General features: G+C 34.9%; 1 protein-coding gene across 1 annotated transcript; it reads right to left on the bottom strand.

Annotated features, from left to right (window-relative positions):
• Positions 1 to 6,467: 6,467 nt before the first annotated feature.
• On the bottom strand, positions 6,468 to 14,155 carry LOC130967437 (lycopene epsilon cyclase, chloroplastic). The gene is made up of 11 exons (XM_057892287.1): positions 13,578 to 14,155; positions 12,686 to 12,854; positions 12,330 to 12,465; positions 12,104 to 12,214; positions 11,929 to 12,031; positions 9,375 to 9,518; positions 9,187 to 9,294; positions 8,965 to 9,061; positions 8,761 to 8,889; positions 8,393 to 8,525; positions 6,468 to 6,874 (listed from the first exon to the last, which is right to left on the bottom strand). The coding sequence occupies exons 1-11, from the start codon at positions 13,926 to 13,928 to the stop codon at positions 6,709 to 6,711; spliced, it is 1,647 nt and encodes a 548-aa protein (XP_057748270.1). The 5' UTR covers positions 13,929 to 14,155; the 3' UTR covers positions 6,468 to 6,708.
• Between the last annotated feature and the right edge of the window lie 3,496 nt (positions 14,156 to 17,651).

Raw genomic sequence — 17,651 nt, 5'->3', positions numbered from 1 at the left:
AAGTCAATGAAGTCTTAGGAAAAGGTTATTATAAAGTGACCGACCTGAATGGCACTGGGTTCCCAAGATCGTGGCATGCTTGTAATATGAAAAGGTACTACAGTTAAAAAGTGAACTCTACTCCCTGATGTACTCTTTTCCCAACTTCATGATTTTTTCCCAAAATCAAAGGGTTTTTTCTGAAGAAGGGTTTTTAACGAGGCATCATAGTAGAGGCTAAGGGAAAATAGGCTATTAAAACCCTTAGTAGCAAGAAGGTACCTCCCCAATTAATAAAGATCTTTTTTCATTTACAATATCTCTTATAAACTCCTTTCTATTTTCTAAGTCTCTTTCTACGAAACGCGCCGACTTAAGCTCGACAAAACGTGAAAATCCCATGAACCGACCTAGATGGTCGTCAGGATAAAACGACGAGGTACAAGTCGGTGTAATGAGGTTATAAAAGTTGATCGTAAAAAACTCGGAGACATCCCAACTCATAAGTCGAAAGGAAAAACCAAGTAGAAAAGAAAACGAATCGCAAAAATAACCTAAGTCATAAGAACTCAATAAAGCAAAGTTGAGTATAAGGAATAACAAAAAAGAGATTGAAAAAACCTAGGAAAAAGTTTAAAGGCTGTCCTAAAGTCCTTAACAAAAAGGCTCAGAAAAACAGACAAGCCAAAAGGAAAGGTTTTCAGAAAAAGATCAAGGGGACTTCGAAAAATCAAAATCAGAAAAGCATGCACGCATAAGGTAACTTAAACCCTTATCCAAAAAAGGGCTGTTTATTTTGTTAATTTAAAACCCTTAGTAAAAAAGGGTATTTTTAAATATTTTGTTTATGGCCTTAAAAGGCCAAAAGAAATTGTTCAACAAGCACCACCAACAAACAAATATAAAGAGTTTAAAAAAGGGGGGACCCACAGGCCGAGCCCCCATATAGCCACATAAAGTTATTTCTGCAGAGGAGTAGACGGATCACCACCACCAGAGTCAGGAGGAGCGCCACCAGGACCGGGAAGAGAGACGTCCACAGGAGATGAAGAAGAAGTCGGAGGAACAACAGAAGAGCTCGGAGCATCCTTAGAACGAGGAGGGGACTCAATGATCCTCTGCCCCCCGGGTCTTCAATTCTGACTCGGAAACGATCACGGGGGCAGGAGGATCCACAATTGCACCATCGATGACGACTTTGTCAGGATCCAAAGGAGAAAGATCCAAGTCGGGAGCAATGACTCCGACTTGCTCCTTAAAGATCCTCCAAGCCTCCTCGGCACCATCAGCAATAGAGTCCTCCAACTCGGTATATGCCTTCCGAGAATTCAGCAGATCATTCTTCACAGACACAAGATCTTCAAATAAACTTTGATAGCTAGCTTGCGCTGTCTTCCTCAAGTCCATCTCCATGTTGCATCGAGCTTGCAACTTCCTCTCCTTTTCCCGGAGGTTATCTCTCTCCCCCTTCAACTTGGCAACTTCCTCCTTCAACTCCCTCTCATGCTCTTGAAACATAAGAAGCCTCCCTTCCAGCTCTTCGACCTTCGAGGTCATTCCCAAAGAGCTGAGGGGAACCTTCTCAAAAATGTCTAAGAGTTTACCGCAAACACCCGCCGCCTTAAGGCTCTCCTCAACCAGAGTGGTAAGGTGGCTCCGAACAGAAACATCATCCATGCTTATGCGAACATGGGGGTAGATGTTCTTTCGGACGAATGCAAGAGCATCCGCCTTAACCTCGAAAGAGCCAGACTCTAAAGTCTTGCGCTTCTTCTTCTCTGGCTCAGGGGAAGGCGGGCGGAGGGGGGCGGCTGAGAGGAAACCGAAGAAGAAATTACAATGGGCTGGGAAGGAGTCCCAACGTTCCGAGGAGGAGGAGGAGGAGAGATAACCGCCTTAGCACCACCAGTCCTGGCGCGAGACCTTGCTCTAGCCTCCTAGACTCTCTGATAAGACTCCTGAGCATCTGTCTTCGCCATCTCTGAAAAAACAATAGATGATAGATTAAGCCAAGTCGGAAAAGTCAGTCAGACAGGTCGGAACCCTAAACAAACAAATGAAAACTACCTAGCTGTGCCTGAACAAAGGTCGGAGACCCCTGGAAAAACTTTTTAGTGTCCAAATATGGGGCCCTCCCCCACGCTTCTCGGAGGAACCCCACAATGGCTGCTTCTACCTCATCCAGGTCGTCCAGACCATATTTCTCGCAGGGGGAGGCCTCCAGCCAGTATAAAGGAAAACGGAGAGAAGAATTATCATCCAGGAAAAAGGGGTGGTGACCCTCTACAGCTTGCACTTTGAAGAAATAATTTTTGAAGTCATGGAAAGATTCATCAAAAAGGGTGAAAACTCTCCGACCTTGTATGGCTCGAAAAGACACCCACTGTTGCTTATTGTTTAGCCCACCAAAGGATTTGGTCATATGAAAAAGATAGAAAAAAATCTTCAAAGAGGTCGGGAACTCCAAAGCATGGCTAATAAATTGATAAATTTTCAAAAAACCCTAAGAGTTGGGGTGAAGTTGAGTAGGGGCAACTCGACAGTGATGCAAAACAGACATCTCGAAATCTGAAAAAGGAAGAAAAACACCCAAACGGGTGATCATACACTCATACATAAAGAAAAAATGAGGGGCTGCCTCGTCGCCCCTCCCAAAACAAACCCGGTCTTCTGGACCCGGGACCACCAACTCATACTTCAGCTCGTCTTCCTCAGAGGTACAAATTCTGTGGCGAGTACGAAGATGAGTAAACTCGGTATCGACCAAAGGTTCCTCCCCTAGGACCGTGACATCAACCCACAGAGAAAGAACATCTACGGAAGCCATTTCTTTTCTTAAAAAGGGTGACAAAAACCTACAAAGGAAAAGAAAAGAAAAATAAAAAACACGGTCTCTAAAGGGAGGAAATACGGAACTAAAATCTACAAACCAACCTATCTATCTACAAAATAAAAGCATGCAAACATAAGGCATGTTACGAAAGAAGAAAAGCTAACCTTTATCCAAAAATGAAGGTTGGAAAGAAGCAGAAGTCCCCGAAACACAAGAGCGCAGCACGAACGAAGGAAGAGGAAATTTGAAAAATCGCAGAAACGAAAAAATGAAAGAGAGGGAAAGTATTTATAAACATGCTAAGGGGCATAATGGTAAAAGCGGGGCAGTCATTAATGAGAATGCACCGTTACCAAAACCTACGCACATCCCTAACGGACACAACGCTTGATTAGACGTAACTGTCAGAACCAAAAGGACACGGAAAGTCACGTCGGTTTCAAACCATCACGTCGGTCCGCCAACAAGTCAGCTACGACCCCGAGCAGAATACTCGAACCCAAATCTTGAAAAAATTGGGCTCGAGTAGGGGCACTGTTCATACCCTGGCCCAATAATAAAGGCCCAGGATCAAGCAAAAGACCTAATCCAAAGGATTGGGCCTCACCAGTACCAATCTTCATCCTATGAAGTCGGTACTCACTACGACTTGTTTTAAAGAAGTCGGGCACGAGGGTTAGCTGGCGGATAAGCACTCATTCAAATGAGTAACTGCCCCTAGAATCTCTCTAACCACTTCTACGAGCCATATCCTAACCTCCCTAAGATAATGGGACGGTTACCACCCTAAAAATATGGCACTACTCCAACGGTGGTTATTGGTTCACCACTATAAATACACTAACACCCCTCAGGTATCTCTAAGTCCAATACTCTCTAGACCTGCTTACACTCTTGCTAACTTAGGCATCGGAGTGTCTTTGCAAGTACCAGCCCCATCTCCTCACAGAAACAAGTCGGACGGAGGCCCCCGAGTTGCAGACCCATTCGGAATCCTCCTCCTTCACACATTTGGGCCAACCAACGCCATTTAGTCCATCAATCTCCGGTTACCCACCGTAACAGAAATATTTCTTAATAATATGACAATGACTTTTCAATAGTTGGTTTGAAATTAAAAATATAGTGAAATTTGAGCACTGGTGCCCACAAGCTTATGTTTTTTAAATAATATTAATATTATTATTTTAAATAAATTGATAAAATAATATAATTTTACTTAAAAAACAAATCCTAATGTTAATTTAATATTTTTTAAAAATTGCATAATGTAAATTTTTTATTTTTTAAACCATAATATTTAGATTCTTTAAATATATTTCATTTTATTATAAAAATAAATTACAAAAATAATATAAAAAATGATGTAAATCATGTCGTTGTAATAATTTTACACACTAATATAATTTTGGTTAACATTATTTAAATAATATTTATTTTTTTAAAAATAGGTTTGACAAAATACTCAAATACAAATTACATTAACATCAATTTAATTTCAATTAAAATTAATTCTGCAAAAGTACATTTATACCGGCATATAAACGATAATAATCCAAAATGATCATACGTGAGTTTCCTGGTTATAATGCTGCTGTCATAAAGCAGACGGGCTTTATATAATCATGTAGTATGAATATTACTAAGATCGTCATGGAATGTAGATTGCATATTGCAGAACACACCGAGGAAGATTGATTGTATTGATTTATTTTGCTTAGTATCCTTTACTTTTTAGACTTTTGGCTTTTTTTTTTTAATGAATAAAAAATTACATAAATTATATTTGATTCTGAGATTAAGATAAAATAAGACACTAAAAATAAGATAAAAAAATACAGACATAAAATTTAGTATTTTTATATTTTATTTGATGATAAATTAAAATAAATTATGAAAATATAATTTACTCTTTTTTTTCATACAAAAAAATTATAAAAAATATAATAATAAAAAATATAATTATAAAAATTTAATAAAAATAATAAAAAATAAATTGTATCTCTTATTAGTATCTCTGTATTTTTCTTATCAGAAAAGGATATAAATTATAAAATACAATATTTCAACGTCTTTGAATATATTGTCTCTGTCTATGGGTATAACCCGTCTGAGCAGCGACCTGGACACCTATCTCTTTTACAACTCACCCTTCGACAACTACAGCTGTGAGAGGAAGTTTCGAGGAAGGTGGGTCTGTCCTCGTGGGACCCACCCCTGACAGGGTATATATGGGGAAGGACCTACCCCTCCCCCAAGGTACGTCACCATATCCCTCACTCTCAAATCGCCTGTATACTTTTTGACTTGAGCATTGGAGTGTCCTTACAGGTGGCACCACTCTCCACCTCGCGAAGAGCTCAGGAACTCGGCTACGCTCGCGTCTCGTCTCATAGACCCATATCAAGGCTGATTCCCATCTTTATACCAGGAGACTTCCCCGACCCGTCCGGAACTCGAGGAACTGAACAGAATTCAACTTTACAAAAAGTTTAACATGTGCTTTAGAATAATTATAATTACTTACTCTTAGTGTTTGTTTAGTTGCATTAAATTATTAATTTTTTATTTTTTAGTGTATTTGATAAAATTTTAATAATAAAAATAAAAATACTAAAAAAATAAAAAAATATTTTTTTACAGTTATAATTTATATTTTATTTAAAAGACCTTGTTAACTTAAAAAGTGATATTTTTGGCATAATAAATAAACAAAAAATATTTTTATATTTTTATATTCAAATATAATTATTGTATAAAAAGATACTTTTAAAGATACTTTTATCTAAGATTTCTAAATATGAAACTTTTATTTTTTAAGATACTTTTACCTGAGATTTCTAAATATGAAACTATTTTTATTTTTTTTAAAAATAACTTAAAATAAGATCTTTTCATAAAAACCCACTCAAACAAATCCTTAATTGTAATAATATAAGTATTATAAATAAAGTAGAAAAAAAAAAGGTTTTTACCTATGATGCACGAATACTGACACTGATATAGGACACGCCGACACACGAATTTTAAAATTTTATAAGACATAGGAGCACGCATACGTATAAATATAAAGTTTGTTTAGATAAATTATAATGATATTTTTTATATTTTATTGATATTAAAATATAAATTAATTTTTTAAATTATTTTTAATATCTTATTTTAATTATATCAAGTATTTAAAATATTTTTTTTAATAAACAATAATATATACTACATCTAAACTTATTTCAAGAATATATGTTTAGCATAAGATTAGACATACTGACACGTGATGATATTTCGGTGTATTCAAGCGTATCCGGAGAAAAATTTTATTTTTTATTAAGAGACGGTTGGACACAGTGTGTTGGGTGAGTGTTGATGAGTATCGTATCTAAAATGTGTCTGACACACAGACACGGCAAGTCAGTGAAGTGTCTGTGCTTTACAGGTTATTGCTAACAAATGCTCATGGGCCATTTCTTAATTATCATCAACCTTGATCCCTGCGTTGATTGCTCGAACTTAAATGAAAATTAGGACAGACTTGGTAATAAATCCTCAGATGGATGAGATAATTAACATGTTCTGGTGAAAGCAAATTCTTAGTAATGAAAGTGCTCTTACAAGGTCAATGATAGCTATTTAATATGGATAAAACGGAAACAAGTAATTATTTAGCACTAGTAAACCCCTCTAAATGCGGGCACTAGTTTTTTCCATGAAAATAGCCATGAACAAGGTGTTAACAAGGTAAAAGTTGTAGCAGAAGGGATACACATAAATGTAGCAAGAACATATCTTTTGTTTTGTTATATATGTACATACAAGAACATTCTAACTTCTATTACAGTAACTAATGTAATCTAAAGCTTCCTCCATATATAATGATCCTAACAAAGTGATGAAAGTAACTATATCGTTAAGTAGGTCCTTACCATTGTTGTCCCTGTAGGATCCGAAAGCAGATGTCTGACTAGGCACATTCTCAAGTTATTTGGTGCTACTATGAACATGTAGAATGCAAATAGTACTAGGTCTGTAGAGGAAAGAGAGGAGCCAAGAAATCCTTGCCACATCCTGTGATGAAGAGAAAATAAACACTAAACCATCATTTCATAATTCAGAATAAAAAAAAGAGGGGGGAAGGGTCAGGTCCATATGAAATTAAAGGGAAAAACTCCTCTGAAGTCAGGAGATTGGTAAAGTGATGAAGTGAGGAACTAATCACTATTGAATTTGTAATTTCCATCATGTGAGCCCTACTATCTTAATTTAAGAGTAATTAATTCCTCACTTAACCATTTTACAAATCTCCTCAATTTAGAGGAGTTTGATCAGAAATTAAAATAGCAAACTAGTTTAATCAAAGGGTACAAAAAATCCAGATTTAAATTCACTATCCAAGGGCATGTAATACATGGTTTGATATTTCATTCTTATGGATACTATTCATGGGAATGCTATTCATATATTGAGAAAAGGGAATCATGGTTTGGTATGCAAACTAGGAAGAGAACTATGAATAATATTCATATTTTAAGAAACAGGCATCATAGCATATGTTTCAGGCACATTCGGTATTCAAACTAAGAAGAGCAATGGGATAATCCATCTTATGAATATAAGCTCTAAGACACTTAGAAGTTAGAAAAGTTAATCGTATTAAGGTTTAACTAAACATCATGATGTCCTTTCTAGTATCAGTTCATTGACAAAGGTTAACATTCACATATATTTTCAGATAAGGCCATCATGGCAATTAAAGTATAAAAAAATTCCATACTTATTTGTCTATTGAAGCTTTTAGTACAGCAGTTTAATACATGCTATTTCCTAGGAGTGGAAATAGGATAATCCATCTTATTATCACAAGATGTCACCCTAGTTAATCCTATCACTATTAACTAAATGAACCAATGATGTGGATTTCTTTCTATTGTCGATTGATGGACAATGACAATGGATATACTCACCAGTATCGTATTGCTCTAAAGGAAAAATTATGATTTCATTTTGTAGCTAAAGTTCTGTAACAAATGAACCATAATCCTAACAATAAAATCTGGCTATGGAAATGAAATCTTAACTCCAGCAAGGGCACTGCATGATAGTGTGAGGTGGTATGCTTCACTAATCCATAAGTTAGAGATGGTTTATTTCGTTCGTAAAACATGATTAGCCTGAAAGGAATTGATCCTCAGCATCTAACAGTAGATAGATTATCAAAAGGATGAGGAACATTCTTTCATTTACGTCATAAGGCTATGCCACTATGCATCCTCCGATAGCTGGGTCATGGGTTCATGTTTTCCTATGATAACTGAAATTACAAAATTGAGCAGCAATTGAACGTTTTGATAACGAGCACTCTTTCATTTATGTCAAAATTCATTTCCACATCCATCTGAAGTTTAGACAAGATTTATCAACAGATAGGCTACTGCCAAGAGTTTAATTGCCAAGAAAAGCAGGAGCCTCTATGGTATTCTAGTAAGATATTTCTTTGGCTTTCGGCCACTCAAGCTAACACGGTATTTTTGTATAACTAATGGCTAACTTTCTACCGCAAATTATGATTTAAAAGAGACACCGTACCAGTTAGGTAAGCGAAAGAAAGTATGAAAGAAGGTTCTGATGCCCTCAATGTCAAGCTGCAGAATTAATGCTAATCCAAAAAGAAAGAATGCTCTCTGTCGTTTCCTTTCTTGTGGCCAAAGGGTATTCCAAGCTGGAAAAAAAATAAAAAATAAAAAATTAGGTACATGTACAACTATACAAGTCAAAAACCTCGCATTCACATTAAATCTGTTCAAAAAGCTTATCTCAAAAATTTTGTAATATACACAAACTGTATATCTAAACTATATACAGTCTTGCCAGATAATAGAACTGTTAAGAACAGCTTTAAAGGAACAGAGTATCTTTTATGTCCAAACTCTAAGCTAACAGATAGACTCGATTACCTTGCATAGATAGATTCTCTTTACTTCGTTCATGAGTAATAATGCTACTTGTATGACCCTCTTTCAAAATAGAGGCAATTACTGAAGCATATTTTGGAGCTTCCGACAAAGATCTCACAACTGAGTAGCCTATTGAATAAAAAAGAAATATATTGTAAGGGTAATAAATTTAACATATCCAGAAAAATGAAGATTTGACCATGCCTGTAGCTGGATGCACCATACTAGCAGCTGCACCAAATGCAAGGTTCTTCTGCTCTGTGTTGGGTAGGGACCCACCAACGGGGATATAAGACCATTCCTACAGAGAAATTAAGAAATGAAAAGAAAATTTTTTTTTTTGGGGTGCTCAAATGCAGATTTAAATCAAGATAAACCTAGATCCACTAAAATACACAAGCCTAGATGCCATTTTCAATGCCTCACCTCTTCATAAGTCTTTGTGATTCGGATCCCCATTGTATTTAATCTCGAAAAAAGCTTTTTCTTTAATAACTCAAAAGGCATGGCATCTTTCGATGCCAAACAGGTTTCCTGCAATTGACACTTTACATGAATCCAAGTAAAAGTATAACAAACTATGTAAGACATTACGCTCCAAACATTGAGTGAACCTCAAAGAACACTCTTGTGCCAGACATAGGCATTGCATAAAGAAATGTTGGGTAATTTGCTTCTAGAGTTTGAACATTTTGCTTCATGTAGTCTCTGTAATCCATGAAAACCATCAGGTTGGGATCATAAGGACTGTTTTCCACCTAACATGGTAACAAAAAATGGTATCATCACTGGCTTTCCCATTTTATATAAAAGTTTTTATTGAGAAAATAAAAATATTATATGGTTAAAGAAAAGCTGGAAAACATACATTAGTTACAATACATGAACAAGGAACACATATCAGACTTGTTGAGAGAACACGTCATGTTACTTTGGATATTACCACTTCAGATAAGGACCGATGATTGATTTGATTTAAAGTTTGAATAGACATATACATATACAACAAACTGGGTGGTTGTTAAAAAAATGTTAAGACAGAAAGTAGAGCCAATGTTGGTATTATTATTACTATTATTATTTTCTTTTAGATGTATACAACAACAACAACAACAACAACAAAGCCTTGTCCCACTAAGTGGGGTCGGCTACATGAATCAAACGACGCCATTGTGCTCTGTCATGTATCATGTCTACAGAGAGACCGTTTACATGTAGATCTCGTTTGACCACCTCACGGATGGTCTTCTTAGGTCTTCCTCTGCCTTTCGCTCTTTGTCCATCTTCCATCTCATCCACCCTCCTGACTGGATGTTCTATCGGTCTTCTTTCCACATGTCCAAACCACCTGAGACGCGATTCAACCATCTTTTCCACAATGGGTGCTACTCCAACTCTCTCCCTTATATCTTCATTCCTTATTTTATCCAATCGCGTATGACCACTCATCCATCTCAACATCTTCATCTCTGCCACATTCAGCTTATGTTCGTGCTCCCCTTTAGCCGCCCAACACTCCGTACCATACAGCATAGCCGGTCTTATAGCGGTGCGATAGAATTTACCTTTAAGTTTTAAAGGCACTTTTTTGTCGCATATAAAACCAGATGCACTCCGCCATTTTGACCAACCTGCTTGGATCCTATGATTTACATCCTGTTCAAACTCTCCATTATCCTGTATGATGCACCCAAGATACTTAAAACTTTTAACATTTCGTAGGATGTTTTCTCCAATCTTCACCTCTATATTGGAGTTTTCCCTTCTCAGACTGAATTTACATTCCATATATTCCGTCTTGTTACGGCTTATGCGCAGACCATACACTTCTAGAGCTTCTCTCCATAACTCCAACTTCTTATTTAGGTCTTCCCTTGACTCTCCCATAAGGACGATATCATCGGCAAAAAGCATGCACCATGGCACAGGCTCTTGGATGTGCTCTGTGAGTACTTCCAAGACTAATGTGAAAAGGTATGGACTTAAGGATGATCCCTGGTGTAATCCTATACCAATAGGGAATTCCTCTGTCACACCACCTTGAGTCTTCACACTAGTTGTAGCCCCATCATACATGTCTTGATTGCCCGAATATATGCGATCCTTACTCTCCTCTTTTCTAAAACCTTCCATAAGACCTCCCTTGGTACCCTATCATACGCTTTTTCCAAATCAATAAACACCATGTGCAGATCCCTTTTATTACTACGATACCTCTCCATCATCCTTCTTAATAGGTATATCGCTTCAGTGGTAGATCTGCCTGGCATAAATCCAAATTGGTTCTCTGTTACATGTGTCTCTTTTCTCAACCTCCGTTCTATCACCCTTTCCCATAACTTCATAGTATGACTCATAAGCTTAATCCCTCTATAGTTTCCGCAACTTTGTATATCCCCCTTATTCTTGTAGATAGGTACCAAGGTGCTCTTTCTCCACTCATCAGGCATCTTCTTTGACCTTAAAATCTCATTAAAAAGCTTGGTTAACCAGTTGATGCATTTTCCTCCAAGACCCTTCCAAACCTCAATCGGGATATTATCAGGTCCTACTGCCCTGCCATTTTTCATTTGCTTTAGAGCCTCTTTTACCTCGAAGTCTCGAATCCTTCGATAGTAGTCAAAGTTTTGATCTTCTTCCCTTGTGCATAATCGACCAAGGCTCGGAAGAGTCTTCTGTCCCTCATTAAATAACTCGTAGAAGTAGCTCTTCCACCTTTCATTAATCTTCTCCTCTTGAGCCAACACCTCTCCATCCTTATCCTTTATGCACTTAACCTGATCCAAATCTCTCGTTCTTCTTTCCCGACTCTTTGCGATTCTATATATACATTTTTCTCCTTCTTTCGTGCCCAAAGACTGGTAGAGACCCTCATATGCTCTTGTCCTTGCTTCACTTACAGCCACTTTTGTCTCTTTCTTAGCCGCCTTATATTTTTCCCAGTTATTTGCATTGCGGCATAAAGACCACTCTTTAAACCACTCTTTTAGATGTATAAACGACAATAATCAACCATATTTACCACACTGGACAAGGGAAGCCACACATTTTAAAAGATGCAAGATGGGAAACATCGAGCTTTAGTTAAGTAACATTTAAGGATATTAGTGGGCAGTGGCACAACAATATACAACAGAAAACGAGAAAACTGTATAGCCAGCCTCCTACCTCAACTTCCACACCATAAGCTGTCTGGACAGACACCTTTGGACCCCCAACTTCATACTGCAAGAGTTTCCCTGAAGCTGCTCCTGATGCAACAGTAGCAAGCCTATAATAATATGTCAGAAATTTCAATATAATAAAATGCTGGTTAAAATGTCAAAAGCAAGAGATACAGCACCTGCAGTGCACCACAATATCATATTCACATATGACATTACTGTGGCCATTGCTACCCTCAACAATCCTTTCAACTCTTGAGCTAAGATATGATACACCTGACTCGACACACCTAGGGAAAATTAATATGAATTATAAATCTACGAAAGTATATGAACAACTAAGACAATATAAATTATAATCAATAGAAATGATAACGGTACTACAATTATCATAAATGGTTTTACCTTCTCAACAATTCCTCATGAAGCAAATGTCGGCTGACACGTCCATAAGAACGCCCAATAAAAATGGGATCCTTATTATCAAGATATACAATGGTATCCTTCCAAACATGCTCAATACAACCTCCGAGTCCAAGATCTGAAATAATAATGAAGTAGGGCCATCAATATGCCAAAACACAGAAGTTGATTTACTGGTAAGGCCACCAGGATGAAAAAGAATACAAAAACAAGTGATCATTGGCAGAATTGTCTGAGTTGATTTTATAATTCTTTAATCAAAAACTTCTAAGGTCTAAAGTACTAACCTAATAGCAACTATATAAAGATATTGATAACAATACAGAAAAGACTCTAACCTTTAAATTCATCTTCCCACACACCATAATTATTTGTAAAAGGAAGATCCGGACCAATGAGCCCGACTTTCAATCCTAACTTGGCAGATTCTGCAGCAAGAGCAAGACCAGCCGGACCACAACCAATCACCACTAGATCCAATATATCTCCTACAGATATGGGTGGCAACTGCAAGAGTGAAGCACAATTATCAGAAAGAAAACAGCAATTCTGAATGATCAATTTTGTTGAAGTATCTCCTATTAAGCATTTGATAGAATCATGAAAGTCATTTCAATTGTGGCCAAATAAGTTTGTTAGGCAAAGCTCGTTAAGTCATCCCAGATCACCACTAATCCATTCGTATATAAAATATAAACAAGTCAGCAGCTAAGGTAACACACTCCTCATTTCATCAATTCACTTTTCCAAAGTCAACCGAACCTTCAAAACTAGCACTTGAAAGTTGAAAATGCTTCCAGAACTGCATGTTTACAGAAAACACAATAGAGAACACAACAAAACCTCACCTAACATCACCGTTTCTATACAAAGAAAGGACCTTAACTCTATCCATTTAACCCAAAAAACACTCAATCCATTGAAATATCGAAAGAGATGTAAACAGCACAGTGCAGTTCCTAGCAAATTCATCTTGAGAAATTCTTAGACTTTTACCATCAGCATCTTCTCAAGATGACAACAATTCAAACGACATAGAAGCTAGTATATTAACCAGAAAAAAGGAAAAGGGTAAAAATGGTAAATAAAGCCTAAAACCTTATCCTTTGAATTTTTTACGCAGAAAACAGAGCTCAAACTTTCACGCCTAACCATAGCTAAACTCAAGATAGAGCACAACAACAACCGAATTCCATGGAAACTGAGGCTAAATCTGGAAATCATTAAAACCTTATCAGCAAGCTTGGATTGCATTTCCATGGACTTGTTCTGCTGCATTTGGACGAACACGAGTTCCGATCCACCGGCCTTGATATAATCTTCTTCGTCAGCGAAGTCCTCTTTCGTCGCCACGCAGCTCTCGCTTCCGGCACCAGCTTTGGCCTCCACGCTGAGACATTGCGAGCGTGAAGCTTCACGATAATGATGATCATCATGATGGTGGTGACGGTGCAAACTAATTCCACGAATGCAGATTGAGGTTCGGATTCTCGCTAGCTTCTTCCTCCTCAAACGCGACCTCGAAGAAGAGCTTAAACAAACCGACATTGCCGCGAAGTTTCTCGCTCCAACGCACTCCATCGTTGTGATTCTCTTTCTTCTTTGTTTTGTTTTGTTTTGCTTTTACGTTTTCTTTGTCGTTTAGGGGGCTTACGACAGTGTTCTGCAAGTTACTCGGTGAAACTCAGACCATGGTGAGACTTAAAAACGACGATGTGTTTAGGACAGTAAGTGGTCTCTCTCTGAGTGTGAGCGGTTTCCTGTTTCAGGGTGATAGGAGAGTCCGCGGGGAGGGAGGGAGGGAGAGAAAGAAAGGATATTGCTGACTAGTATAACAGTCATCCAAAACGGACACGTGGTGCCATGTGATTGGCTGAAAGTTTCGAACAAAAGCTACCCTTATCAGCAACGAGTCGTTGCAGTAGTAATGCGTTAAACGCCCACCTCGAAACACAATAATCTAAGTTTTAATTGATGTATCTGATTTGCGTTTTTATTTTTGTTTTTATTTTTAGTATTTTTTTAATTTTAGATTTTATTAAAAAATAAAAATAATAAACTTTTATTTGTATTTTTTATTTTCATCTTTTATTTTTATTTTTTTATAAAATTTAAAAAATAAAAAACATTAAAAATAAAAATACAAACTAAATACACTATTATTATTTGATATTATAATTTCAATAACGGAAAACTGATAATTTTAATAAAATTTCATCAACTTAATAATAACATTTTATATATAGAAATATATATTATCACTCATATTTTAATAATATCATATTTTTTTTAATAAATTTATACTAATATATCATATAAATAAATTATGTATAAAGTGACATTATGAAAAATAAGGGTAGTAATATTTTTATTCTTATATATTATTTTTATTCATTAATAATTATATTTATCATTAAGTATAAAATATTATTTTATAAGAGTTTTATTAATATATTTTTATGAGTATTAGATAAGAACACTTTTAAAAAATATTCTACTAAAAGTTATTGAAAAGAATTTTTTTTTATATTTTTAATATCTTGAAAACATAAAAAGAATGAAAAGATTTTCTAAGTAAGAGTCGCATAGACTAATTAATAAGTTAAAACTTTTTCCACTTCTTATGATTAGGAGTGTTAGTTATTGAATCGAACCAAAATTTACTGTAAAACCAAGTCAAAATTTACAACAACCGAATAGAAAACTGAAAAAATCGCTTTTTTTAGTTTTTTCGAATTAAACCGATCGATTCGATTCAGTTTTTGGTTGGTTTGGCAGAAATCAAACCAAACCGAAGAAATGGCTTAGTAATGTATTAAAATGAAAATTTTATACTTAATAAATGTGTTTGTTTTATGTTTAGTTGTTGAAATGAGTTGAAATTATGTTGAATTTGAATGTAATGCAATGTTATTTCAGTTTATTGATTATTTTGAACATTATTTTACTAAGATTAATTTTCTATTAGTTAGAATTTAAAAATAAAAAAAACCGATCAAACCAAATCGCTTTTAGTTCGATTCGATTCAATTCTATTATTACATAGACAACAAATTGATTAATTAATATTTTATAAAAACTGAACAAATCGATTCGATTAATTTTTAATCTAAAATCAAACCAAACTAAACCGATAATACCCCTTACTTATGATTCGGTCCAATGTTGCTCCCGGAAATGAGATTAACTGGTGAAGTAGTTATTTTTGTAACTCCCTTAAGAAAAGAAGCATCATGATATAAATTAAGACAACATGACCCTAATATGAAAAGTATTCTTGTAACTCACTTGAGAAAAGAAGCATCATAATATAAATTAAGACATGACCCTAATATGAAAAGGAAATCAATTTAACTTAGAAGAATGGTATTGTGTAGGTTATGCAGCATTAGAAGGTTATTGAAAATTTTATTACTATTTTATCAAATCTAGTTTATTTAATTTGATTATCTTATAAAAAATAAAAGATAAATAGGTTCTGAACTTTTTAAGCGCAAATATTTAAAGTTTAGTTTGGTAAAATTTTTATTTTTTAAAAATAAATTATAAAAGTTAATTTTTAAAAGTTAGATTTTTAAAAATTGTAGGCATATATATTTGATAAATTAAATTAAAAATAATTTTTAATAACAACAATAAATACATTTAATAAAATAATTTTTAAAATTTAAAAATATTATAAAAATTTTTAAAATTTAGATATTAATTAATATATAAGGTTATAGTTTATATTAGACTTTTTAATTTTAATAAATACAGAGTCAATTTTAAAAAGTTTTTTGTTAGGTGCTTTCAAAAATACTCATATTTTTTAAAAACTGCAAGCATAATCACATAAACTTTTTTATTTACCAAACACCAAATGAGATAAAACACAGGCACCTCTTCAAAAAAATTTACAAAACTAAATCTAAGTAAAAATTGAAAAATATATTTAAATCTTTCACCTTCTAAAATGACAATTATATTCCTCCGTGAAGTTGGATTTAGAAACCATAACAGAAAATGCCGATCTAAAAGGAAGAGTGATGATGTATCCCTTATAAATTTTAACTCCAAAGTTGAAAATTTTAAATGTATTTTTTTAATTTTAAAAAACTTAAATGTTCATAATTAAAAAAAATTCAAAAATTATTTATTTTTTACTCTTTTATAAATAAATACCTAATTAGAGATATTGATGCATGAATCAACCCATCATAAATTGATTGAGTTAAACCTAAAATGGTCCGTGAGATTAGTGTCATGTACTAAAATTGTCTCTGAGATTTCAATTGCACCAATTACGTTCCTGAAATTGAGAAAAGTGCATCATATTAGTCTTTGACCCATTTTCCATTAACAACGTGATGACATGGCTTGATGACGTGGACTATAAGTGACACGTGTCACTCCATGATTTGGCCATGTGTAATTATATGATGATGTGGTGACTAGTGACACGTGGCATGTTGATGTGGATGGTTATGTCACGTGTCACAATGTTATATGGCCACGTGTCCGTTTGTGCCACGTGTTGCAACAGTATTCGTCCACGTGTCGTCCATTATGTTATCATTGTAAATGCACCAAATTAGTCCCTCACTTTGCATTAAGTGACTCATTTTAGTCTTTGAAATTGAATGTCACTTAATGCAAAGTGAAGGACTAATTTGATACATCTACAATGATGACATAATGGACAACACATGGACGAATACTATTGCGACACATGACATAAACGGACACGTGGCTGAATAACATTGTGACACGTGGCAAACTATCCACATTAGCATGCCACGTGTCACTGGTCACCACATCATCATATCATTACACGTGGCCAAATCATAGAGTGACACATATCACTTACAGTTCACGTCATTAAGCCATGTTATCACATCATTAATGAAAAATAGGTTAGGACTAATATGGTGCACTTTTGTCAATTTTAGAGACGTAATTAATACAATTGGAATTTCAATAACGATTTTAGTGTATGACGCCAATTTCAAATACCATTTTTGAGTTTTAACTCTAAATTCATTAATTGGAGAGTTACTATTCTATAAATGCAATTTATTTATTTTGGTCATGGTATGAATGAATACTTAGTTAGAGATATTGATGATGAATCAAGTGATCATGAACAGATTAATTAGTTCGATTTAAAGTCTACCATATCTTCTTTTGTGCATATTTCTTTGAAAAGAGAGGATGACTTGTTTCTATATTGCAGCATTATTTGCTTTCAGAGGTAGAAATAAAACAACGACGTAAGTGTTTTTTTTTATTATAAAATTTTTTTTCGGAGAATGAATATTATTA

This window comes from Arachis stenosperma, chromosome 3 (assembly GCF_014773155.1).
Source record: "Arachis stenosperma cultivar V10309 chromosome 3, arast.V10309.gnm1.PFL2, whole genome shotgun sequence".
Classification (NCBI taxonomy): Eukaryota; Viridiplantae; Streptophyta; class Magnoliopsida; order Fabales; family Fabaceae; genus Arachis; species Arachis stenosperma.
Note: the sequence above shows the minus strand (reverse complement) of the source record. Positions and strands in the feature narration are given on the sequence as shown.

What these genes read in the sequence shown, in the direction of transcription:
- LOC130967437 (XM_057892287.1), bottom strand. Translation starts at nt 13,928, where the DNA reads ATGGAGTGCGTTGGAGCGAGAAACTTCGCGGCAATGTCGGTTTGTTTA. An exon ending in GTGGGAAGATGAATTTAAAG is followed by an intron (nt 12,466 to 12,685) that starts GTTAGAGTCTTT and finishes TTATTATTTCAG; the next exon opens with ATCTTGGACTCGGAGGTTGT. An exon ending in TCACAAAGACTTATGAAGAG is followed by an intron (nt 9,062 to 9,186) that starts GTGAGGCATTGA and finishes ATTTCTCTGTAG; the next exon opens with GAATGGTCTTATATCCCCGT.